The sequence below is a fragment of the Aptenodytes forsteri genome, unplaced genomic scaffold (genome assembly GCF_000699145.1).
Source record: "Aptenodytes forsteri isolate BGI_AS27 unplaced genomic scaffold, ASM69914v1 Scaffold410, whole genome shotgun sequence".
Taxonomy (NCBI): Eukaryota; Metazoa; Chordata; class Aves; order Sphenisciformes; family Spheniscidae; genus Aptenodytes; species Aptenodytes forsteri.
This window is the reverse complement of record NW_008793958.1, coordinates 1,241,192-1,266,266: the sequence shown is the minus strand read 5'-3', so window position 1 is coordinate 1,266,266 and position 25,075 is coordinate 1,241,192. Positions and strand designations below refer to the sequence as shown.

The window sequence follows — 25,075 nt, the reverse complement described above, 5'->3', positions numbered from 1 at the left end:
CCTGGATGGGGTGATGCCTCCCCCTGGAGCACCGCTGGGCTTGGCCCTCAAGAAGAAGAGCATCCCACAGCCGACAAATGCCCTCAAGTCCTTCAACTGGTCCAAGCTGCCAGAGGTAAGCCAGGCAATAATTCAGGCAGTGAAACCGGAGGTGCCGGATGGCCACCTGGTGCCACAGGGGCAGGTGGGCAGGGGACCCCCAACCTGCAATCCTCCCGCTGTCTTGCAGAACAAGCTGGCAGGCACCGTGTGGACCGACATAGATGACACAAAAGTGTTCAAAATCCTGGACCTCGAAGACCTGGAAAGGACATTCTCCGCCTACCAAAGACAGCAGGTAATGGCTGGCCTGGGGCGCGTGCAGGCATCTGGGCAAGGCGCCGCCCTTAGGAGATCGCGCGGTTTCACTTGTGGTCTCAAAACATGTCTCCTGTCATTATTTCATACCAACGCCGGGTTTGCCAGATCGACTCAATCTGCTTTATCCTCTCATCCGCATGCCAGTGCCTTTGCGTTGAAGTGGCCGTTCACGGCTCGGTGTGCCTGATTTCGCCCCTGCCCATGCACCTGACCACGTGTATCATGAAGATGGATCACCAAAAAAACAAAAAAAAAAGAGAGAGGGAATGTATGAAAATAGCCCCCAGATGTGGCCATGGTTGGGTAATATTTTTGGATCGCTCTTAACAGCAACTGCTTCGTGTCTCCGTATTGGGTGGAAAATTTCTATCCCTCTCTGGCCAAGAAGGACTAAGTTTTGCCCACATCTACCATGGGTGGATCTCTTCTTTTATTTTTGTAGTGAGCCCAGAGCAAAATGTGAGCTTTGAACAAAAAAGCAAATCCCAAACCAAAATAATGACACTGCAGGCAAAAGTCTCTGCTTTTTAATCTCCTGCTCAAGCAATATGGCCCCAGTTTGGAAGGCATCAAAGCACACGAAGAAAATTAGACATTTATTTAACCCCAGGCAGGACCACGATGGGCAAAAGCAATGAGTTTTTCAAGAGGGCAGGAGAAAAAGCAAGGAGAGAGGCTGAAAAAGTCGTGTTCACCTGCTGAATGTCTGGCTGCATTGCTGGGAGGAGAGAACAGCTTGTCCCGCTCTTGCCAGGCTCAGGTGGAGGGACGATGCTGGAAAGGAGTGGACCCGACACATAAGCTCGTTAGGCAACGTGAGAGTTTAATCTCTTCCAGAGGCTAATTGAGGCAAAGATCAGGGCGGATTAAAGCAGGGCAAATATCAAGAGTAACCCACCAGAGGTACGTGCTGCCCCAGTGTGTTTTGGGAATAGGTGACCACGGTGCTGGCTCTTTCCCCCGGCGTTTTTGGAGCTGGACTTGCGCCTACTGAAGGGCACATCTGAAAACGAGATGGAAATGGAAGGGAAGCAAGAATAGAAACCTCGTGTGTCAGCGGGACAGTTTGCCCTCTGGCTTGCCTGCCCGAGTCCGTGAATCACCTGGTGTGCTGCGGATTATTGCCAGGCAGGAATTTAAAAATAATTTGGCTTGGCCGAGGTCCTGCTGGGTGAAGCGGCTGGTTAGGTTCAGGGCTAGCGAGAAGGGGGAAATGCTGCAAGGAGAGCTTTGACACAGGCTTTCACCCCAGATGGGATGAGGACCAAAAAGGAGCTGAACATGGGAGCAAGGGACTGGGGTGGGACTGGCAGAAGATGCTGCGAGTGTCTGGAAGGGAGATTGGGAAAGAGGAGATGAAATCCCACCCATGAGATTGTGCTGGGTCTAGAGCCACCCTTGGGAGCATGATGCACAAGTTCCTTGTGGCTCACCCAGGCTTCATGTTAGCACCATTTTGTGTGAGTCGAGTGATGGGACACATCCCCCTGGACCTGAGGCACGTGATTGCTCACCTGCGAGTCCCCAGGGTGCCCCCACTTGCAGTCCCAGCATCGGGAGGGGGTGCCTGGCCACGTGCCCCAACATTGCTGGCAGGACGGTTCTGTAGACAACTGCCGTGCACGCACCAGCACGCGGGGTTAGATGCACTCCTTGAGATAACACACACACCACGGGGCACTTCGCATATGGCGTGGGGCTGGGGGAGCTCCATGCGAATGGCCTGTCCCTGCAGGGAAGGAGGATGAACTAATGCCTTAATAATTTGCAGCGTTTTTGAGCTCTAGCAAAAGTTGGTTTCTGTTCTGAGCAAGCAGCGGAGGAGCAGGGATTTCTCCTCCCTGCTCCCCGTCTTGAGCCCTTGGCCGAAAATCACTTCCATGGTGATCGCACCTCTCACTTATCCTCAGACACAATGTGGGACATCGGGGGCTGCCTGCCTGCCCGTGCCCCAAGCAAACCGGGGCTCCGAAATCGCATGGCCGGGTGGTACATCGCTGTGGCCAATGTCCCAGCAGGGTTCGGGGGCAGCATGCAGAGGTGTGCGTGGTGCAGACAGCTTTCAGACCCCCACGAGTAGCTGTTGCAGGGCTGCTGTTGATGGGACTTGGCTAATTTTATTGCAAGAGTGCCTGGGAATCCCTAAGTAGTGCACAGACCCAAGACTTAATGATGTACTTAATTTTAAGCATCTCTTTAAATGCTTTTCCCACATCACAGGCTGGGATGTAAACGCAGGCTATAAAGTGAGCTCTGCAGCTCTCGGGAAAGGCCCTTTCCACACAGGGAGGACAGGAGCCCTCTGGGCTTCCTGGGGCTCAGTCTGGGAGCATCCCTGCCCTGTGCTGTCAGGAGAGCCCATATCCTCCCCGTCCTCCTGCCAAAGCTCTGCAGATGTCCCCAGCCCCGGTGGAGGGCTCAGCCCCGCAGCTGTGTGTGATACCAGCATTTACCAATCTTGCTAGATATAACAGAAAAACCTGCAGGAGCTCTGCGTTTCAGGTTGTGGCGTGAGGACCCAGCAGGACTGGGAGTAGCTGCTTAAGGACGTGCATGTGGTGATGAAGAAAAGTAAGTCCAGGGCCATCAGGGCTTAGATGCGGTACGCAGGGGTCTGCGCCTCCGTCGGAGATGTTTTGAGAGCCTGCAAGGGGAAGAGGCTGGGAGTGATGCTGATAAGTAGCAGTGACACAGCCAGGGCAGTCCTGGCAGGTCCCGCAGCAGTGAGTGATGGAAAAGAGCCAGGGCCAAGTGGAAAAAATACGTGTTGTTGAACCAGGGGCTTAGCAGTGAGCTGGGAAAGAATTCATCTCCCAAAAAAGGATGAAAGAAGAAAAGCCTGCAGCTCCTCTGTGCAAGCAAGAGTGACCTGTGCAGGGGCCAGGGGCAACAGGCGTGGGGAACGTTTGTGGGGACGGTGACAGCGGATTTAAAGCTACTCCTTCTTACACCACCATCCTGCAACAGAGGCTAATCGCAGTTCATGTGAGGGAAAGGGGCAGAGATGAGGCTGGTTTGAGGCAGAGAGGGAGGGTTTTTGTAATGAACCTTTTCTGTACCTTAATGCACGGGGAGCCCTCCCTCTCCTGGAGCAGGAGACTGCAGGAGGACCATCGCGTCTTCTCCTCTCCAGCAGTGTGGGGCAAGTCTGAGCATCGGGGGGCAGGTCTGAGCATTGGGATGGAAGGAGGGCTTCCTAATTAAGGACCAGTTAAATGAACAAGAAGATACCCATTGCTGCTTGTGGGTGTGCTTTGTGCCTGTCCCACGAAGGAGCCTGCTGGGAAGAGGTTGCTTTGTGAAACACTGATCCTTTACAACCTTGACTGATCCACGGAGTTAATTCTGCCTTTGCAACAGCCTCACGTCCAGCTAAATTGTACGGTTTTTCACCTAACCTCCCTGAAGTACAGCAGCGGCAGCTTGGGTGTCCATATTCAGGGTCTGCAGGTCCCCCTTGCCTTGCAAAGCCCCCAGTGTGGTGGCATTGCCAGAGCTCTGCTCCTGGGGAGGGTTGTGGCAGCTCTTTGACACATGTTTCTACGCAAATGGGTGCGACGCTGCCTCGGGGAACCGCTCGGCGCAGCGCCATGCTGGGGTGCCTGCACTGCACCCCATGGGTGCCCATCCCTCTGCCAAAGAAAGGATTGGTCGCTCCTTTTCTTGGCTGAAGTTTCTTTGCCTCCTGGCACATCTTGTTCTGCTTCATGGCCACAGTGTTTCTGTGGGCTCGAGGAAAGCCTGACGCGTTGGTTTTTAGCCACGGGACTTGCGATCGGCACAGCTCAGCCCCCGGTGGGTGCCCATCCCTGAGCCCCGGGTGTTCGCTGGCATCTAATGGAGCCCTTTCCCATCCTCTCGCCCAGAGCCATGGGTGGGTCCTGGGCTGATCCAGCCTTGGCAGCCGGTCAGGGGAAAACCTGCGTAAAAAGGTTTCCTTTAAAAAGGCAGCAGTGATGGGCTGTGTTTGGAGATGACCAACTCGAACGAGGCACATGGGCCATGGGCCGCCTTGGCACGGAGGGGCTGGAGGGAAGCGCCCTCGTAAACCAACTGCGTTTGGACCCACCTACCTCCTTCGCTCACCGCCTGCCTTCTCTTATTACTAAAAAAAATCAAAACAAACCATTTATGCACCTTTGAAACCTCCCTCCCCATCATGGAGCTGCTGGATGGTCTCTTGAGCCAAACACGAAAGAAAAATAAGATGCAGCCCAGGCAATAAGGAGGGAAAACCCTCGTGTGTGTGTGCGCGTGTGTGGTGCCGGCTTTGCCACGCATGCTTCCAGTCTGGTGGGGGGAGCCCGGGAGGACAACCAGGTCTTCGGAGGAGCGTGGCACTGGCGGGGTGTTGGGGTGGCATTTGGCCAGGCTGCCAAGCCCTGGAGAAGGGAGGTTGTCCCTGTCGGAGGAGAAATCAAGGGGAAACGTGTTGCCATGGCAAATGGTAAAGTTTTGCTGCGGCCAGATTTGCTCCGGGATGAGCCTCTCGTTATTTCCACTTGAAAGCCCTGTTTTTCCTGGCAGTCGCATTGGCATTTCAGTCTCTCAGATTCACAAAAACTAGCAATTTTCTTCCCCGGCACAGCAGGCTGAGCGGTGCTGTGCCTTTGGGCCAGCGCTTGCTGACTCTCACGCAGAGCGGTGGCAAGGCTTGGCCAGCATCCTCCTGCCTCGTCCCATGTCCCCTCCTCAGCTCCTTGCACACCAGCACCTTGGCCTGATCCCTTCATGGAGCCGCCTCTCCCATCAGCCCTCCCCTTCTTTGCATCCTTTAATCCTCACCACATTTTCATGTGCATCCCCCCTGTTTCGGCGCTGGCAGACCCTGAGTGCCTCCCCGTGCTGCCGAGCCCCCCGTGTTGCACCCTACCCTTGGCTGTGCTTCGATTCCTTTTGGTTTCTCTGAGATCACTGAACTGCATGTGTTTTTACTGCCTTTTTCCATGCTTCTGCTATGGCCGTAGGACTTCTTTGTGAATGGTAACTCCAGACAGGTAAGTGAGCATCCGCAGGAGCCCGGTGCCTGTGAGCGGTGAGGGCAGGGAGAGCGTGGGGCTGGGGACGCGGGGGACGCGGGGGTGCTTCGATTCCTTTTGGTTTCTCTGAGATCACTGAACTGCATGTGTTTTTACTGCCTTTTTCCATGCTTCTGCTATGGCCGTAGGACTTCTTTGTGAATGGTAACTCCAGACAGGTAAGTGAGCATCCGCAGGAGCCCGGTGCCTGTGAGCGGTGAGGGCAGGGAGAGCGTGGGGCTGGGGACGCGGGGGACGCGGGGGGTTAACATGTGGCAAAGTGGGGGTTAAATCAGAGAGGTACGAAGATCATCAGGAGAAGCAGCTTGAAAGTTGATGCGGGGGAGGCTGGTAAGTATGAAGCTGTCCTCTCTGCTGTCTGGCCAGACGTCGAAACCAATGTCTGAGTCCAGGGGTTGAATTTTCAGATGCAGCTTAACACAGAGAAGCTCCTACCCCTGAGCATTTTCGCTTTTCAAAAGATGGAAATAAACAAACTCATACCTATGGGTTGAAGCGCTCTGTTTCATCGCGGTCAGAGCAGGCCAGGCACACGAGAGGGGTAGCTGGTGGTAGGTGACTTGGGGCTCACCTTCCTTCACCTGCCACTGCCTTCGCTCTACGCCACCTGTCCCGGCAGCTTCCCACTTCTCATAGCTGGTTTTTTTCATTCAAACAAGAAAAAGAGTAAAAAATGGGAACTTCTGTGCTCACTCTCAACCCGTGCAGTGGCTGTGTGCCAGGTCTCCTACACTCATAGCCATTTAGTGCGGATCTGTAGCGCGTAGGACCTTGCAGCTCCAGGTTGTGTTCCTTCCAGAAGGATTGAATAGCCTTTTAATTGATTAACCTTACTAAAACATGCGATATGGTAAATTAAAACCGGGGGCAACATGAACCCCTTGGGCAACCCTGCAAGATTGCTCTTACGTAGATCTGCCCATTCGCCCGCAACCGCAGTTTGGTATATTGTTACTCATTTAAAGGTAACGTCTTTAAGCTGCTTAGGAGATGTAGGTGGTTATGCCACACCGATTCCTGCTTTCAAATCCCTTATTTGGGGAGAATTTCCCTGAAAGTGCAGCAAATGCTGCAGGTTACATTTGCAAGTCTGGTAGCTTGTATTGGTTAGCTTGCTCGGGAGGACTGATGCGTGAAGGGCGACTGCAGATGTTTGGAGCGGGGGTGAAGAACAAGAGTGATGCTGAGTGTGTGCAGCAGCCCGTAATGAAATATTTCATGCGAGGATTTAATGAAGTATCACAAATATGTTCGCTAAAAAAGCCCAGCTTTATTTATTCAGCAGCGCCTGTGTGTTTGCAGATTCTTAAATCTTCCCTGTCTGAGAAAATATTTACATTTCTAACCAGTGGCTTCAAAGCCAGCTCTGGTTTATGAAATGACTTACTGTGTTTCTGTTACAGGCGATGGGTTTTACCCATAGCCCGTGGTGACAATCCTGATTAATGGGGGTCCGCTGTGTATCACGCTGCTATGTGCTGAGAGTACTGAATGTCTTTGCTTCTCCGTGGCTTTTCTCCAGGCTTTTTTTTTTTTTTCCCCTGTTTTTTTGTAGAAGGAAGATGTTATCGATGACACTTTGAGTTCCCGGCATAAAGTCAAGGAGCTTTCGGTCATAGATGGCCGGAGAGCACAGAATTGCAACATCCTCCTCTCCAGGTACGGTTAATGCCTTCTTGCCCTCTGGGGAGCGGGGGAATGCTTGATACCCTGCCCTGGGCTGGGGGGGTGCTCCTCATCCCCGGCGGGGGGGCAGTTAATGACAGGAGCCAGCATGGGAGGAGAGCCAGTGACACCTGAACCCAGCTATAGCCTTACACCATTCATGGCGGGGTGGCACGGGGGGCAGATGCGATTAACCGCGTGCGTGGCAATTCGGTGTCCCTGGAAAGCCCCAGAGGGGCCGGGGTACCCAGTGAGCCTTTATAGGGGATGGGAGGGCGTTTGATTTCACCTCTTATCTTCCTCAGCCTGGGTTTTGTTTGCTCTTTGGTGGCGGTTGAAGAGGGTCTCTGTTAGGCTGGGGAAAGCACTGGGTATTGGCAGGGTGCGGGGAGCGGCAGCGTAATTCAGCCAGGGCCTGGCTGCCCGCGTTGGTATCCTGTGCCACATCTGGATTTCGGAAAGGAGACGTCCCCCTCTTCCAGCTGCCCAGCCCCGCTGGGATGACAGCCTCCCACATGCCCCTCGCCAGGCAGGCTCAGCACTGCTACCAGCAATTTAATCCAATCCCCAGATTGCAGCCAAGAGGATAAAAAGGGCCTTTTTTGGCAAGATAAACTACACCAATAAGACTGATTCCTGAGAAAGGAGAAGCCAGGCTGTGGTGGTCTGAAAGGATGAACCGTCAGCATAGCTACTTGGAAAAAAAAACCAAACAGCAGCAGAAAATGCCATTTGTTTCTGACTCACCCAGAAAACAAAAAATTCCAACAGCAGTAAAATACAGCTCCATTCAGAAATATTAGCTCTGCTGCCTGGAAGTGCAGAAGCTTTTGTGCTACCCAGGACCGGCCGGGATGGAGCAGCATTGCTGGCAGATTAGGCTTGCAGCAGCAGCACCCAAATTCTGTGTTTTCCCGGACTGTGGGTTGGCGGAGCTGGTGCCTGGCTTGGGCAGCCCGGCTGGTTTCCTTCCCTAGAAAGCATGCAGAGGCTGATGTCTGCAAAAAAAAACCCCTCTGGGTGGGTAACTTGCAGTCCCTGGTGCTGCTTCAAGCTCTCCCAGAGGTGGTCTGCAGCCCCGTGCCGCAGCGTTCAGTGGTAAAATTGCCATGTTTATGGCTGCCTCTGCTCTGGGTTGCTTCTGGGGATTTTCGTACTTCCTAGCAGTCCAAATAAAAAAGGTGATGATGAAAGTGGAGTTTAAAGCAGCAGGCAAATGAGTACGTCTATGGCAGCCAGCTATTAGCAAGTAAAACAATGGGGTTCGGGGCACTGGCTGGGCTGCTCCCCGGCGTACTTAGGCTGAGCGTAGTCAGAGTGGGTTTAGGTGTAATTCAGCCAGAGGTTTAAGTGTGTTATTGAAAGTTAAGCACACAAATAGCCCCTTTGGTGGGAAGGGGAGCTACCCAAGCACTTAACTTCAAAGGCATTTTGTGTGTCTTACTGAGTAAAGATCTTAATTTCATCTCACCAGCAAACCTTTCTCTTCCAAAGAAACTGATGGCTGGAAACGACTCGCCAGTAATTAATCCCACAAAAAGGGCATGACGGAGGCCGCTGCCTGTCTGTCCTTCCCTTTGGGTCATTTCCTAGGGGAGAAGTGGGATCAGACCTGCCCTGCAGGGTGGTCCCCAGGACTTTCATACAGCTGTTCCTGTGCACGTCCCGCAGCATCGGGGCCCTGTAGGGATGAGTGGCTCTGGGGAAGCAGTGGCTTGTGCCAGCCGCTGCTTTGGACCTGCTTTGGGGGTCGTCCCATGGTGCTCCCGGGGATGCGCAGGTGGAGGGGCCAGCCAGGCAGGGCATTTCTCTAGCACTGCAGCAGCAGCCAAATCTGCTCCTTCCCCCATTTCTGCAAGGTACCACAATCGAGTTTCTCTCCCCAAAATCCCTTTGGGTGATTTACTCTTGATGCTAAGTGGCTCAAAGGAAGGGCAGTGTCGAGATGAAGCCCAAGCATCCTGCTGGTGGGCTCAGGTCCAGTCCCTGCATCTCCAGCAGACTCCTTGTGACCTTGGGCAAACCCTTTCATCTCTGCCCGCCCCAGCTGCCCATCCCTAAGCTGGGCAAAGCAGCGGGTCCCTGGTCCCAGTGTTGCAAAGGGACTGCTCTCGCAGGGTGGCTCGCTGCAGCCGGGCTGCTTCTCTCCTGCCTCGCTCGCACGGCCACCACAGGGACGAGCAGACTTTCACATGCGAAAGGACCTGCAAGCTTGGCCCCTGATTTAGCCCAGACGTTTGTAAGCTCACCAGGCATTGTCTGGCTTGCAGCGTGGAAAGATTACGGCCAGCGAGATACTTTATCTCTCTCTGTAGATTTATTTTTTTGCCTGTTTCCCTTGCTTTGGGAGAAATTACTGCGCAGTGAGATCACTGGATTTTCCTCCAGCTTGTAATGCAGCACAAGAATATTTTTTCTTCTTTTCTTTTTGGAGAATGCTTTGACAATGTGAGTCATTATCGGGTCTTCCTCCGTGAACCCACCATGTCCTTGCTTTTGCTCCCTGTGTACGTGTGTGTATTTTTAGTGCTGCGTTCTGCAAGATGTAAATCAAGCCCTTGCTCCATCACTTTCTGCCTGTGCTGGCGGTGAATAGCTCATTTGATTCCTCTCTCCAGCGAGGCGGCATGGAGCATTTTTCTCAAATGAATGTGGCTTTTCAAGAGGGCGCGTCCCTTTCCCGGCGGAATTCGTTTTTCCCCTTCACACTTATTACATCCTCTGTGGGATTCTACAAAAGCCACGCAAAACAGCCCCACGCTCGTCAGGCTGGTGAGCTGTCACTTCGCATCGGCAGGCTGCTGGCTTTAAATCCCTGTGACAGCAAGTCCTGTGACCCCGTTCCTCTCAGACGGCTCGCGTTCGACAGCTGCTGCCAACAATGATAATTATTGTGGTTATAGATAAGCTTCTAGCTTTCACTGGCCCCTTTCCCATCAAATTGTCTGAGAAGCCGTTTTCTTCTGGCGCCCCGCGCTTGCTCTCTGCCGATGCTGGGGCAGGCTCTTGTTCTTGGCACTGGGTTTTGATGATTCCTGAGAAAAGTTTTTTCAGCCTCTTTTTTTTTTTTTAAATATATTCTATTGTTGACTTTGCTTTTAATGACCAGGGCTTACAAAAGTCACCCTCATCTTTCACCACCCTCCTGGAGACGATCACAGTGGAAAGTGTGCGCTTTAGGTGTTCGCTTTGGCTTTGGATGAGGGGTAGCTGCCTACCCACCCCCTTCTCCTAGGAGCATTTTTGCCTCCCAGAGATCCCCCAAATGTCCAAACCCAGCCAGTGTCTGCTTTTCACCAGGGTTGGGACCAATGTGACATTTGTTGGCGGTCTGAGCTCTCGTGTCACTGCTTGGGTGTAAAAGGAGTCCTCCTGCAGCTTCATATCCCACCTCGGGTCGTGTCCATCCCGGCCACTGCCCTCATACAGGACAGGTAGGGTGTCCCCAGGACATGGCTGCTCATCACTGCAAGCATCAGAGGGGACATTTTCCATGGATCCTGGGTTTGCCTCTTGTGGGGTGACCCTAGCAATTGTCCTGGCCACTGCTCAGTGCAACCTTTGTGCTTCCTCCACTGGCTGAGGTGAGATTTTAACCCACTCCTCGTTTAACAAACCCTCTCTTGGGGGGCTCCCTCAAGCAGGAGGTGAGAGAGGACCGGGTACAGGACAAGAAACATGAGCTCATAAGGAACAAATACTTACTTGCCGGGTCTGTAAGATCCACCAGCCTCAATAAAGCTAATCCTTCACTTCAGGTCTTGAGCAAAAGATTTCAAGCTAAACCAAGCTCTTGCTACCCTGGTCTTAAAGACCAGCACCCTTCCTGCTTCAGCTTCATCTTCCAAAAGCCAGCTCTACAGTCTCAGTCTGCTCCCTGAAGAGATGCCAGGATGAAAAATACCTTCCTCGTTTAATTACTTGGAGTGATCAAGTCAGTTCCCGATCTTCTTTTTGATCTGCTGATCAGGTTGACACAAGGTCTCACATCCCACCATAGGATGTGTTTCTGGTTTCAGCTCATTCCTTTGAGCCACAACCAGTGTTTCAGCATCCCTTGGCAGCGCTGATCACCGAGACAGGGGCAATGGGTTTCCTTAAAGCCCACGAAAGGGTCTTTTCAACTGTGCGACTTTTCCCTGAATGCAAGAACAAGGGATTTTTATTTTTTTTAACTGTATCTATTGCAATGACTTTAACCATCACTGCAAGCTGGGCAAGGGATAAGGTATTGGCAGACAGAGTTGCAGAAGTTTCTGGGCTTTCCCTCTTTTGCATTTAGATTATTTTATCAATCGCAATGCAAAAACGTGAAGAAAAATATGTGTGGTTTTGCAATCAAAGTCCTTGCAGGGAGTGGTCACAGGGAGTGCTGCAGACGTATTAAACTGTAATTAATGGCTGTTCTAGCCCAGGAGGAGCTGAGGGCGTCTTTCCATCTCTCTATTGCCTCACTCAGTGCAGGCTGCTGTCGAATAAACCACTGCGAGGGAAGACCAGCCTGTTGTTGCTTGCTGTGATACAATGGTCTGTGGTTTTAGAAATCTCCAATTTGAGGCTACGTCTTCAATTCCTGTTATGTGAAGTAGAGGAAGAAAAAGGTAGAGGGGGGGCTGGTTTCCAGCCTCTTATACTTCAAATCACATTGGATCCCCACCCCTCCAAAAACAAAGCCGATGGGTTTCCTGGGATGCTGAGCATCCGCTTCCCCAAATTTTGGATTTCTTTCTCTTTTTTCCTAGAGGGAGACCCCAACCGAAGGCGGCTGGGAGGGGTGGGAGAAGCAATGTTCAAATCCAAGAAAAGCAGCAGAAATTGGCCAGATTTTCCTTAGGGGTTGTGGCAAAGGGTTCAGGAGCAGTACTGAGCTGCGCCCCTGAGCCTGGGCTGGGCTGCGCTGCCAACGGGGACTATGACCCCCGCTGGCCCCGTGGCCTTCGGGCATGCTGGCATTGCAGGAGCAGCATTGCTATGGGCAAGGATTACGTATTAAAGATACATATTATTAATACACATATAATATACTGCTTACAATATTTATACAAAATGCCATAAAACAGGGGATGGCAGCTGCACTGCATGGAGAGGGAATTGGCCGGTGGGGTTTGACCCTCCGTTCACAGCAGGGCCAGGGCTGCTCTGCGCTGTGCCTTGGCAGCATGCGGTTCTACCGCGTTTCTCTCACGTTCTTCTTCAAAACACGCTCTATAGTGTTATTTGTGATGCTGCTGCTGGCTGGGAGTAAAGCTGTTCATGTTGCATGGGTGTGTAAGGAAATGCTCCTGAACCTTGTCCGATTGCTGGGCTGTGAATAACTCTCCTTCCCCTCCACCTCCCAGGCTGAAACTCTCAAACGAGGAGATCAAACGAGCGATTTTGACGATGGACGAGCAGGAGGACCTCCCGAAAGACATGCTGGAGCAGGTGGGCATTGCGTCTCGTGCTCCTCTGTGGTTGCCTCATGCCAAGGCTTTGCTGCGCGAGGCGCTTGGGACCAAACCGCAGCTTTGAGAAGTGCATCGGGGCCCTGAATTATTTACCAACCAGATATTGAAAAACCACCCAAGTGGGTTGGAGCAGCAGGAAAGCAGCTCCGTCATAGCGTCGGCACTGGGAGCAGCATGGCCTCCCTGTGCCACGCCTGTACCCAGGTCTGCCCTGGGACCCCAAGGCTGAGCCAGTTGCTTGTTTTGTGGCTGTGGCTTGAAGTTAGTGCTCAGTGGGGCTTTATTTTTGAAAGCTTGTTTAGCATTTGTGCAGTCCTCAAAAAGGGAATCCTATTTTTCACCCCCTCTGAATCCCTTTGGAAGCATTTTATTCACCTGTCCTTAAAGCTGAGCTGGTAATTGCACTTTCAGCAGAGACGTGGAAGGATTAATTGAACAAAATTTCCATCTGCAAATAGGTAGAGTTGCAGCAAATGAGAGTCCCTGAGATCTTCTCCGGTAGAGTTGATGTCAAAACCTCCTTGGAGCAGACATAGTACATCTGTTGTAAAACCAGAGTGATGGCAGGGCAGAAGCAAGAGACACTAATGTGATGGGGTAATGGGAGGAAGGGCACAGGGACAGCGGTAACACACTTATATCATAGATGCCTCGGGGTCACTGTCTGTACATGCTGGAAAGGTAGTAGATTTAAGTGAATAAATCACCGTTTTGCTCCTGAAAAATTGCGGAACTGTGCATGGACCTCATGTCTACAAGTGTGCTTTCCCTTGTTTAGCTCCTGAAGTTTGTTCCTGAAAAAGGTGACATTGACCTCCTGGAAGAACATAAGCACGAGCTGGACCGCATGGCCAAGGCTGACCGGTTCCTCTTCGAAATGAGCAGGTTGGTGGCCCAGGGGACAGCCATTTTGGCCAGCGGCTGCACGGGCTGGTCGTGAGGTGGCTGTTTCATGGAGCCTGTTTGGGAAATAAGCTCTGCTTGCTGTTTTTCACATCAAGAAATGAGTGGGCCAAAGCAAGGTGCTCCCTTGGATCCATAAGAATCCATAAGGATCACTCGTGCTGCTGCACTCCCAAAATCAGTGTTGTTCGTCCCAGACAAGCAGCAGCTGGACAGAGCAGGGGGGCAGGGATGGGGACATGGATCCTCTGGAGAGAGGTGTTGGCTTCCCAGGGGATGTCCCGGCACATTTCTCCTCTCGTTTTGGGGAGAAAAGCTCAGTCTGGCACAACTCTCTGAAAGACTGCATCATCTACATCGTGGCCAGGTGGGAAGTGCTGTTTGAATGATAACAACACTGTAGTGATGCTCCTTTACCCTTTACACAAATGTATACTAATGAATACTCAAGACTGATGTATGTAAATTTTGCCCCACTGTGTAGATGAGTCCCACTCCTCACCTCAGGAATGACTCGTCCCTGGGGCTCCTGAGAATATATGAGACGGAAAGGAAATGTCATTTCTTCCTGCTCCTGGTAGCAATCATTTAAGGCTTAGAAGTCTTCGGGGATGAATAACCTTATCTTTTGCATGCACATCCTCTAGAGGTGCCAGTTTAAAATCTTGAAGCTCCTTATTTAAATCCAGCTGAGTATTGAGCTCTTTGAATTTCTTAGCTGAACTTCAAGCAAGTTACTTGTTTGCAAAGTCAGTGAGTTTTACAATCTGAGATCGTACTGGGAGATCAAAACTAGAAACGCTCCTGTCCTCCCTGAGAAATGCGCCAATGAACACCGGGGCGATGCACCGTGTCGTTGCTGAGTGTCGAAGACAGGCAGGACGGAGCTATGAAGTTCAGACCTGAGCCCTCGGGGCTGGAAGATGCTCAGAATTAGCTTTCCTATTGCAGGTCACCTTTCTTCTTCACAGTCTCTTGCCCAAGTGTTGCTCCCTTGCCTTCATCTTTCAGAAAGCACAACGTGCCGATGCAAATATTTTTCTTGGTTTCCGGCATGGCTTTTTAATTTGCCCTGTGGTCTGTAACCAAGTGTGATGTCTTTGTCACCTCTGATTAGTACGACGACAGTGTAGCCCATGGCCTTGTCTGTGAGCACATCTCCTGTGGGTCCTTGGTCCAAATGACTCAAATCAGACTGCCATTTGCATACAAGTGAGATCTTATTTAGCCTAAATACAACTGACATGAGCAGAGCCATCCCTAACTTGCCCAGGAAAGGGCTAGATTGAGCTGTGTTGGTGGCTTTCCAGCCCAGGCCATCATTTTGAGGATCTGAAGGTCCAGTTTTGTTAGTGCTGGTAGTTGGTGTGCCTGTGTCCAGCCACAGCTCATCACAAAGCCATTGGGAGCCCAGACCTTATCGGCATCTTTGCTAAGGAGTGGTCGTAAATGAACTGCTTGTTCATAGCAATAGGGTGTAAAAATGCACTTGTTGAACCTGCTGAGTTAAGGATAGGCTTAAGCATGTGCTTAAGACCCCACCTGGATCCACCCCAGGACAGCTGTAGCTTCAGTTGTCATTTTTTCCCATCCCAGCATAGTTTCAGGGAGAAATGTGATCATTATTTTTTAATCACCGTGGCTCAAGCGTGCTTTGTAAGCACAGCTGCGAGCAGCAGAGCAACTGAGCTCTGCCTGGAGCAAGCAAAGCTCAATCTGCACCTCTTTTTTTTCCAGGATAAACCATTATCAGCAAAGGCTGCAGTCCCTCTACTTCAAGAAGAAGTTTGCAGAGAGAGTTGCAGAAGTCAAACCCAAGGTGGAAGGCAAGTGACCAGACTTGCTAAGGTCGCTGAGGGACTCTGTGCCAGCACGGGGAATGTTTGTAGGAAGAGCATCCCTCCGTGCCAGGGCGAACCTGGTGTGCGTGGAGGTTGCAGTGATGCAGGGGAAGAGAGGGAGCTGGTGGTCACTCTTTGGCCATGGGGGCACCAAAGGGGGGTCCGGTGTGCTGTCGTGGCAGGGGGTAACGTCCTGCACCTCTCTGCTTTCAGCCATCCGCGCCGGCTCCAAGGCGGTGCTGCAGAGCAGCAGCCTCCAGCAGCTGCTGGAGGTGGTCCTGGCCTTCGGGAACTACATGAACAAAGGCCAGAGGGGCAACGCTTTCGGGTTTAAGATCTCCAGCCTCAACAAGATCGCGGACACCAAGTCCAGCATTGACAAGTGAGCAGCCCCCGCTCTCGTCCTCGGTAGCGTCCATGGCCCCCGGGATGCTGGGGGAACGGAGGGATCGTTAGCGTTGCCTCTGGGACGTGGGTAGGTGGGAGCGGTCCCCTCCCTCCTGCCGCCTCATCTGGCACATCCAATGATGCAATTGTCCATTTTTGGAGCAGGACAGATTTCGAGGGAAGCCAAGCTGCAGATCACCATGGGGATCGATGGGGGCTTTTCCTCCTGGGCTGGCTAAATGGCAGCCAAGGCTGATTCAGAGGATCATCCTCCAAATGCTTTTTCCCCCCTTTGAGAAGCCAAGAGCCGTCATGCTATGGCACAGTGGCCGGAGGAGGTGTCCTAGGGGTTCCTCTCCACAGGAACCCCCTCTGCACCGCCCCCAAGCTGCCACAGGCGTCGCCTGATTCACTCTCCCCCACCGAGCCCCATGCACAGAGCAAGAGAGGCTGAGTCAGGTCTCAAACCTGCCTGGTCTCATCCATCAGTAAAGACAATGGAGGACGGGAGCAGTGATGCTCAAGTCACCTCCCCTGGATCCCTCCTGTGGAGGGCCCTTGCGTGCAGGGACCAGGCTGCTCTGCACTGTGGCTGTGCATGGGACAGACCCATCCCATGTCCCCAGACAGGCAGCGAGCATCATCCTTGCAGAAATCCCAGAATAGTTCATTACCAAGGTTGGGATTTAACCAGGGTTTTTGACTGAGCTCTTGGCTCCCCATGGTGCCTCCATGCTGACCTCACCACTCCTCTCTCCTAGGAACATCACCCTTCTGCACTATCTCATCACTATCGTTGAAAAGAAATATCCCAAAGTCCTCCGCCTGCACGAGGAGCTGCGAGACATCCCGCAGGCAGCCAAAGTCAAGTAAGCAGGGATTTAGGTGGCGCTTAGGAAGCACCGGGAGTGCCTCTCCCCTCACTTCAGCCTGCCTTTCCGTGTTGCCCTCCTGTGCTCACCCTCCCGGCCGGACCCTGGCCGCTGGGCTGGGCCCTGTGCTGTGGCCACGCTGGCCCAAGAACAGCCCGGGAGGCAGGAGCAAACATCACCTGGTGGCTTTAAATCTCAGCCCTTGCAGCAAAGGGCTGCAAGCCTCCGACCGCGAGGGAGGGGAGCTGCTTGGAGCAGCCGTTTCCTGTTGTTATCTCACCACAGAAGCATTTAATTAATTTCTAATGGTACGTTAAGTAATCCGGGAGGAAGCGGTTGCGGTGTGGCTGCAGATAAAGGGCAGCTGTTTATCTGCATGTGGTGGGGAGGCTTTGCCTGCAGTGCAGGCAGGACTGGGCAGCGGTGCGAGGGGCTCACCTGCCTCTGGGTCCTGTCTGGCCCTTGTTTTGCCACCAACATGGAGTTTCTGGTGTCTGCAGCAAGCTTTTAAACCCTGCCTGCCTCCCGGTGACCTGTTCGGAGCAGGCTGCTGCCGTCTCTTTGCCAGCGGAGGCCCCCGTTCAGCAAAGCCCTTAAACACATGCTGAACTTTTAAGTGCAGGAGGAATCTGCTATTGCTCTGCAAAGCCCTCAAGTATGTGCTGAAGTCCCTCTGAAATCAATGAGGCTCTGTTTCGGTTTTAAAGTTCAGCAGGAGCTTACGGGCTTTGCTGCTTTGGGGACCTGAGCAGCAAAGATCACACGTTTCTGCAGTGAGCATGCATTCGTGTTAGCCGTGGACATGAAAAGGGCCTGAAACTGCACCTTTTTAGAGAGGGGATGACAAATATGCACGGAGTTTACGGCGGCTCAAGGGTCTTTCAAGTTTCAAAGTGCTCTTGTAGCAATAGTGGCTTCCCTGCGGAAGATCTGTAACGTGCAAAGCAAGCATTCTCACGTTTAAAATGTAAAATAATTGTCAGCCATAGGGATTAAACAAAGTGACAAGACAAATCTTGGCATGCGAGGAGGAGTGTGTGGCTGCTGCACTGGTAGGCATCGGCTGAGGACATGGTTGAGCAGGGCACGCTCCCTTGCCGGTGCAGGCTCCTGCTTTCTCATGCTCATGTATCTGCAGCTGTTGTACAGATACACGTATGGGAAAGAAAAAGTCTGCATAGAGGGTTTTTCCCCCCCCTAAACTTTATCATTTTGCTCTAAACTGGACACCATATGTAATATTTGGGTTTGGTCCAATATAGAGTGAAACCAAAAAGTTTCTAAAGCTCTGGAAAACCCTAAATTCCCCCCAGCCCTGCAGCTGTGAAGCAAAATGCCGCCTCTGTCAATCCCACCGCTAGTAATGAACTGCTGGAGCACAGGATTCCCAAAACTGCATTTTCCCAGACTAAACCTGCCAGGAACACTTGCCCCGTGACCCGACGTCAGCATTTCCAGGGACCCCAGCCCTAGGACAGACACCCCTGGAAAGAAGTCAAGCCTGTGGTCATCGAGTCTTTGTGAGAAAACTTCCACTCAGATGTAGTGGTAGAAACCCGTAAGCACTTGAACTTGACGCTCATCGGGGGCGTGAGCCTTGTGTAAACACAGTCAGAGCCAGACGTGATGATTTTTTTTTATTTCTCTATATTTGGGTTGTCTCCCTTTATGAAAGCCTTGCTGCTCAGAAGGATGCTTTGCATGGCATTCACCTAACCATGGTTCCCTGAAAAATTGTCCGCTGTGCAATGGGACAACAAGCCTATCTTCTGCTGGCCCTCGAGAGGGGGAGAGAAATCTGTGCCCAACAAAACCCTCTCCTGAGCTCTCCTTTTGCTTGGAGAAGTCTGGAGGCTGCTGAGCTTGCTAAGCCTGCACAGTCCCCTTGATTAAAAATACAGAAAAGTGCTTTGCTTTAAAACAAGCAACTGCAGCCACTTTGAGATGCGTGGCTGTCCTAGCTTAGAGGCTGTCAGCCCAATTTGCTGCTCGAAACATGCTGGTCTGCAAACAGGAGGCAATGTGTGCAGTGCTGGGGTCTTTTCAGTGGAAAAACACGGTCGAGTTGGTCGGAGAGCTGTAGAATTTGCTGGGGAAGGCTGAAAATTAACATCCTGCCATTTCCAACAGCATGACCGAGCTGGAGAAAGAAATAAATACTCTGAGGAGCGGCCTGAGAGCGGTGGAGACTGTAAGTATTATTTAAATCAAATATAGTCCAGCCGTGGCATCCCTCCTTAGGGAGGCAGGCGAGGGAGCTCCCACCAAAGCTGCTTTTATCTCACATCCTGGAGATCTGTTTGTCTTTCCTTCCTGCCCTGCACGTGCGCCTGTCCTCTTAGGGCTGTTTTGGCACCGAAGTTACTGTATGTGGTTAGGCGTGTGTGTGGTTTATATCTAATACACCAAGGGAGGCTGAGTAAGTTTAGTGATGATGCCCGTGGAGGACCTGTGATGTGCCGAGGGGTCTCTCTTTGGCTGTAAAACCGCAGCGGGCTGGGGTTTGGGCTGAGGAGCGCTTCTGCAGCCTGGCTGGAGTGGTGATGAAATGGTGGAGGTATCCCGAAGGACTCGCTGTCTTGCTAAATTATGCTGCTTCCACCGTCTCTCCTGCAGGATTTGGCCTTAAAAGCGTACTGCAGGCATGATATTGTAAAACGGGGTAATCCATGGTCTCGCTCATGGCAGGAGGGAGCAGCGGTGGCGGTGCAGCCAGTACCCATGGCACTGATGCAGGCACACCCAACGGCACTACCGGAGGCCGATGGTATTTGTGTCCCTCATCAGCCAGGGCCTGACCAGATTTACATTTTTTTCCCCAAAGGAGCTGGACTTCCAGAAGTCTCAGGTTCAGCAAACAGGTGACAAGTTTGTGTCTGTCGTCAGCCAGTTCATCACATTAGCCAGCTTCAGCTTCTCGGATGTGGAAGATCTTCTGATGGAAGCAAAAGAGCTGGTAAGGTCTTTGAGATCTGGGTAGCGTTTCAGCCTTTCCTCCAGCCAACAGGAGAGGGGTGGTCCTGGCCTTCCCAGAGCACATGCTGTGTGTTAACATCTCAGATACCTCCCCCACGAGATCATGCGAGTGTCTTGCTGAGACCCTGACATGAGAAAGGTGCTGGGCTGCTCTTCATGGTTTGTTTGGAGTGGGTGGGTGGGTACATCCCTGTCTGTCCCCAGGGCCTTTTTCCTGCTCCACAACCCAACATGCCAGGGGATCGCACGTCAGGCCAACAGACTGCTTCTGGGACGCAAGATATGCTGTACAAAGCCATGAGATACCTGTCTATCTTTTGGAAGTGCAAGGCAGGGGCTAGCCATGTGGGAGTTGTGTCCATCAGGGGAGGAGATGATAGGTCATTTGTGAGGATCTGAGTTTTGGTGAAGAGCTTTCACTCAAGCCTAGAGGGCTTGCTTTGCTTTCCATGTCTTACAACGGAAAAATCCCAGTTTTGGTGGCTTTAGAGTTAGGAGTGTGGCAGCTGGGGCATCTTGGCCAATGAAGGCCAAAGGTGGCAAGAAAGCAGGCTGTTCTGCCTGGTGTTGATGGAAGAGGAGGAAAAAATGCAACCAGGCCTTCAGGCTGGACATGAGGTCACCCAGAGGTTGATATCAGAGACAACCCAGGCTGTCCGAGTGACCCCACTTCTATAGGGCAAAATAACATCTGATGTGTAACTTTGGTCTGAGACCTGCGCAGCTCTTCTCTCCGGAGAAGAGGGAGAGGAGCTCAGTGACATGAATTGAGGCCAACTTCAGACCTGGTTAGAGAAGCTACTTAAAAGGTTCGCCTTGCCCAGAGTAATGCCTTGGTGAGTGCTTCGCAGTCACATGTAATGACCTCTTGCCATGTTGTCCTTTTCTCCCTACCAGGCTGGTTTAAATGTCGGCAAAGGGGTGGCCGTTGGCTGACATCTGTGATTCCCAAGCACCTTTTGCTTCCCCTCTTCCAGCAAAGGGGCACACAGCTGGTTTCCATTTCCTCCAAGAACAGTCCTCCAGTGTCTCCTCCCTGGCCTGGCCTTCACCTTGATTGAAGTGGCAGGGAGATAGTCCAGCACAGGCCATTTTAGAGGTCCCATCCTTGTCCCATGAGCTACCTCTCCAAAGACAAGTTACCAAGTGTCACCACCTCCTTCTCCCTGCTTGTGCCAATGTCCAATTGGCACTGTCCTTCAGACCATCCACCCATGCTTGAACATTATGATTGACCATTGCCTCCCTGAGGCCATGGCTAACCCAGGCCACCCTTTTAAACTGTTGATGGTAACCTGGTAGATCTTGCCTGCAGTGAGTTAGGACTGTGGAGATGGTGACAAATGTTCTGCAAACTGTGTCGTCTTCTGCTGACTTGGCTGGATCTGGAGGAGAAGGTCTGGTTGTGGTCCCCAGAGCCCACTGAAGTCCACTCTGAAGCAATGCGCAGCTGTTCCCATGATTATTGGACAGGATGGGCTGTGCAAAGTGCACCAGCTCTTCGCTTTTTAAACACGTGTCCAGATTCAAGTTGTGTTACTGGTTTCTCTTAGGAAAGCAGAAACATCATTGTTTTATAAACTTTATATTCTGCAAAGATAACATTTTCAGCCTTTCCCCCCTACCAGAATCTCCTGTAACATGGCAGAGAATTTAATATCTTGATGAAAATCAACAAGAATAACCTCAATTATTTTGACTTATATAGTGGCACCTCTCAGATTCCTCCCTGCATCTTGAAGTGCTAAGTCTCTTAAGTAAACAAAGAAATAAAAATGCCCTAAATGTCTTTTGAAGAGCCTGGGGCACCCCTGCAAATAAAACTAAATCATACCGGCAGGCTTTAAAAATGTTCCTCTCGGTCTACCCAGCAAAATCAAAGCAACTAATAAATCTGTTTATGCTTTGATTTTGTTTTTCTTTTCTTTTAAGCGTGCTTATCTCCAGAACGTGCCATCACAATTTTAACAAACTTTCTGTGCACAAAGAGTTTCCTTCAAACTGGAAGTGAGAACAAAGGATGTCAGTCCCAAGGACAACTCGCGGGCTCCTTGGGGACCGGGACGCATCGGCAGATCATGGATGTCCTGTCCTGACCTTTGCTACGGCCTCATTCGACTCCGTTACATTAATGGTGTGCAAACAGCACGAAAGGCCGGAAAACTCCCTATTTCCCTACCCAGGGCTGTGCCTGAGCTCGGGCAGAAATGTCTTTTAGAAGTTTCACCAACACATTTGGTTTCAATAGCAGAGCATGTGGCAATGATAAATAATACCCCAAAAATACTTCAAAGAAAAACTTAAAAGTGCGAGTTTCCCTTCCCCTGCCGTGTTTACTATTAGTTTTATGTCTTCGGTCCCACAATATTTTGCTTCCTTGTTTTTACTGCTGCTTAGTTAATAAAGTTGAGCTGGGGCGGGGGGAGGCTCGGCAGAGCCAGAGGCGAGAAGGGCAGAGGGGGCTCGGGACTGATCCAGGTTGGCTCTTACAGGGCAGCAGGTAAAACATCAGATGATTTATTTCATGTTCAAGTCAAGGCTTGATGAAGCAAAGCCCTGCTCTCCGCCGTGGCCGCTGGAAGTGTTTCTCTCTGTTCCATCTGGTCGAAGGCTTCCCATGGGGGGTTTCGCCGGTGCGGTGGGCATCTCCAAAACTGACGGACCCCTGTCTTCTCTCTCCCAGTTTTCCAAGGCTGTGAAGCACTTTGGAGAAGACACGGACAAGATGCAGCCTGACGAGTTCTTTGGCATCTTCGACCAGTTCCTTCAAGCTGTGACCGAGGCCAAGCAGGAGAACGAGAACATGAGGAGGAGGAAGGAGGAGGAGGAGCGCCGGGCGCGCATGGAGGCACAGGTGAGCAGGCACCAGCAAGTGCAGCAGCACCCCCAGGGCACCTGGGGATGGCAGCCGTGCCGTGCTGTCCCCATGGTGGCCATCGTGGCCCGGGGAGCACTGAAGACTGGGCAAGGAGCTTCTGTGCTCTTAGACCCACTGGCTTTTCACTGTTGATTGCTTAATTAACTAATGACCTTGGGTTGGTGAGATCTTGGAGCTAAAACATGCAGCAGAGCTGGTGCTGCCTGTGGGCTGCTGTGACCCACCAGCAGCAGCCATGGGGCTGTGGACCTCAGCCCATGGGTTGTGTCAATAACCCTGACCAGCTCTCGCGTGCTAAGCACCAGGGTGGGAAACCGCTCTTGTTTCATGAGTTTGGGGGTCACCACGCATGTGTTGGGCACCCCCACAACCACCTGCATGAGAGTGAGATGTCTCCTTTTCCCCCTCCGCCGTGGCACGTAGCTGAAGGAGCAGCGGGAGCGGGAGCGCAAGGCGAGGAAGGCGAAGGAGAGCGGGGAGGAAGGCGGCGAGTTCGACGACCTCGTCTCGGCCCTGCGCTCGGGCGAAGTCTTCGACAAGGACCTCTCCAAACTGAAGCGCAATCGCAAGCGCATCACCAACCAGCTGGCCGACAGCGGCCGCGAGAGGCCCGTCACCAAGCTCAACTTCTGAAAAACAAACAACAACAAAACCCAGCAAAAAACCACGGGTTAGTCTTTTTGAAGTGGCTAGGGGTTTTTTTTATTTCCGTTACACTGCCTTGCGATTCAAAGCGAAACAGTGGCACGCTCTTTCTCCCCGCAGGCCAGTGTGTGTGTGTATATATACTGTGTATATAGTCAGGTCGGGGGCGCAGATGGAGGTGCCTGGGCAGCCCACCTTGATGGGTGCCAGCGCCACCTCCTCCCCGCCGACCCACTCTGAAAAGTAGTTCTCCCCATGCACAAGCACAATGCCGCGGCCGCGGAGCAAGAGGGGACCCAATCCAGAGACGCCAGCGGTCCCCGTGGTCCCCAAAGGCAATGGGAAGCCGCTCCCCGCCACTCTCCTGCTCGGATCCCCCCGGGCCGTTTGCGGGGGATGCCTTGCGCACAAGCCGAGCGGTTTAAAGAAGAAAAGAAAAAAAAACAAAGTTGACTGAACTTTAATCCGTTGGTTGTTTTTTTCCTCGTTGTTGTGATTATTCCAAAAAACTCGCAGATGCGTGCTTTCGCGCTGGTTCCCGAGCTCGGCGCCGTGGGCGCTCCCGGTGATGCTCTTCCCGTCATCCTTGGGAAACGCTCTTTTTCCTCTTACCGCCACCTTGCTAAAGGAAAAAGTTTACCCCAAAGTGCTTATCGCTCTAACACCACACAGATGTATTTATACTTTTATAACGTTTTCTGGCCCGAGATGGTGGGAAAGGTCGGTTCTCGGAGGAGACGAAGAGCATAAACTTTTGAGTTGTGATTTTTATTCTTGCTTTCTGTTCAATGGGACAAACTGTATCCTCTGTAAAGGTGGGTCAGGACCGAAGGTCTCTGATATACAAAGGGGCTGGTGCAAAACCCGCCGGCTTTCACCCACCTTCTTTTCTCTTTTCTTTATCGGACACACAGAAGCAGCGATGCCAAGAAACGCTCGTCTCTTAGCCAGGGCCTTTTTCGACTGGTTTGCTGTTTGTTGTCATTGCAAATTTTAAGCAGAACTACCTGTCAAATGTCAGTCCAAAAAAAGACAAAAAAAAATAATAAAAATAATTCAAAGCTCTCAGGGAGTAATAATTTAAAGGTTTAGAAAATTAAGAATTGGAGAATAAAAAGTAACCACCATTAACATATTAACATTTCTATTCTTAAATTATGCTGAGTATATAGAGGACTGTTACTTTTTACTTTTATTTATTTGTGGTGTGTTTTTTAAGAAAACAAAACAAAACCTTTTTATACCACCAATACTTTTGTGATCCTTTTGTTTGTTTGTTTGTTCTTTTTCCTGTGGAGAGATGAGTTTGTCCCTGTTGCACTAGATATTAACACTATTTGAAATAAGGTTGGTTTGGTTTTTTTTTTGTCAGATAATCGGTATTACTGGTGGGGTATGGGATGTCAGTTAACTATATGTACTGTATAGCAAAAGTGCTGTTTAAACTAATTTGTATAAAAAAAATATGGTTCTAAGCACCTGAAGGCCGCGGGGTCTGCGTGCTGAGTGAAAGCTGTGAAATCTCTCTCTAACCAGAGTTGTCAAGAGCTGTGGTTTTACCATTTTGTTCTTCTCTTCATTGCAACTTTTGACGCACTGTAGATTTAAAAAGAAAAAAAAAAAAAGACAAAAAAAAAAAAAGACTTTCTGAGTAGCATTTAAAGCAGTAATAAATAAAGCAGGTAAGCGCAAAAAAAAGTCCAGCACCGCGTATCCAAGCAGCTGCAAAACCTGCAGATTATGTTCAAAGGTGGAGTTAAGCACTTTGCTTTAAGAAGGAGGGGGAAATAAAGACAAAAGGTAATGATAATACTATTCCTTAACTAAAGTGCCTCTATTTATATTTTTTATTTATGGCTGAAAAAATGGGGCTGATACAATTGAGGGAATGGACTTTGGGGGAAATTTAAAATATTAAAAAAAGAAGGAAAAAAAAAGTTTAAAAAAAAAAAAGTCTGGCCTCTGATGGTTTAAGGAATGGTTGGTCACACGTGTTTAATTCGAAAGGCGGTGGGAGTCGGAAAGGGCGGTCGCCTCCCGGGGTCCCTGGGTGCGGGGCTCG

The 25,075-nt window shown here is 51.3% G+C and overlaps 1 protein-coding gene across 1 annotated transcript in view; it reads left to right on the top strand.

Moving 5' to 3' along the window:
* The window catches only part of DAAM1 (dishevelled associated activator of morphogenesis 1), an 83,294-nt gene extending 58,233 nt beyond the window's left edge, over positions 1–25,061 (top strand). The window contains exons 14-26 of the mRNA XM_019473555.1: positions 1–115; positions 230–337; positions 5,328–5,357; positions 6,955–7,058; positions 12,404–12,488; positions 13,290–13,396; positions 15,152–15,240; positions 15,469–15,637; positions 16,404–16,511; positions 18,645–18,705; positions 19,339–19,470; positions 22,174–22,344; positions 22,792–25,061. The exon at positions 1–115 is cut by the window's left edge and continues 188 nt beyond it. Of these exons, the coding sequence (XP_019329100.1) occupies positions 1–115; positions 230–337; positions 5,328–5,357; positions 6,955–7,058; positions 12,404–12,488; positions 13,290–13,396; positions 15,152–15,240; positions 15,469–15,637; positions 16,404–16,511; positions 18,645–18,705; positions 19,339–19,470; positions 22,174–22,344; positions 22,792–23,001 (1,489 nt within the window). The 3' untranslated portion in view covers positions 23,002–25,061. The remainder of the gene's footprint in view (positions 116–229; positions 338–5,327; positions 5,358–6,954; positions 7,059–12,403; positions 12,489–13,289; positions 13,397–15,151; positions 15,241–15,468; positions 15,638–16,403; positions 16,512–18,644; positions 18,706–19,338; positions 19,471–22,173; positions 22,345–22,791) is intronic.
* The last annotated feature ends 14 nt before the right edge of the window (positions 25,062–25,075 follow it).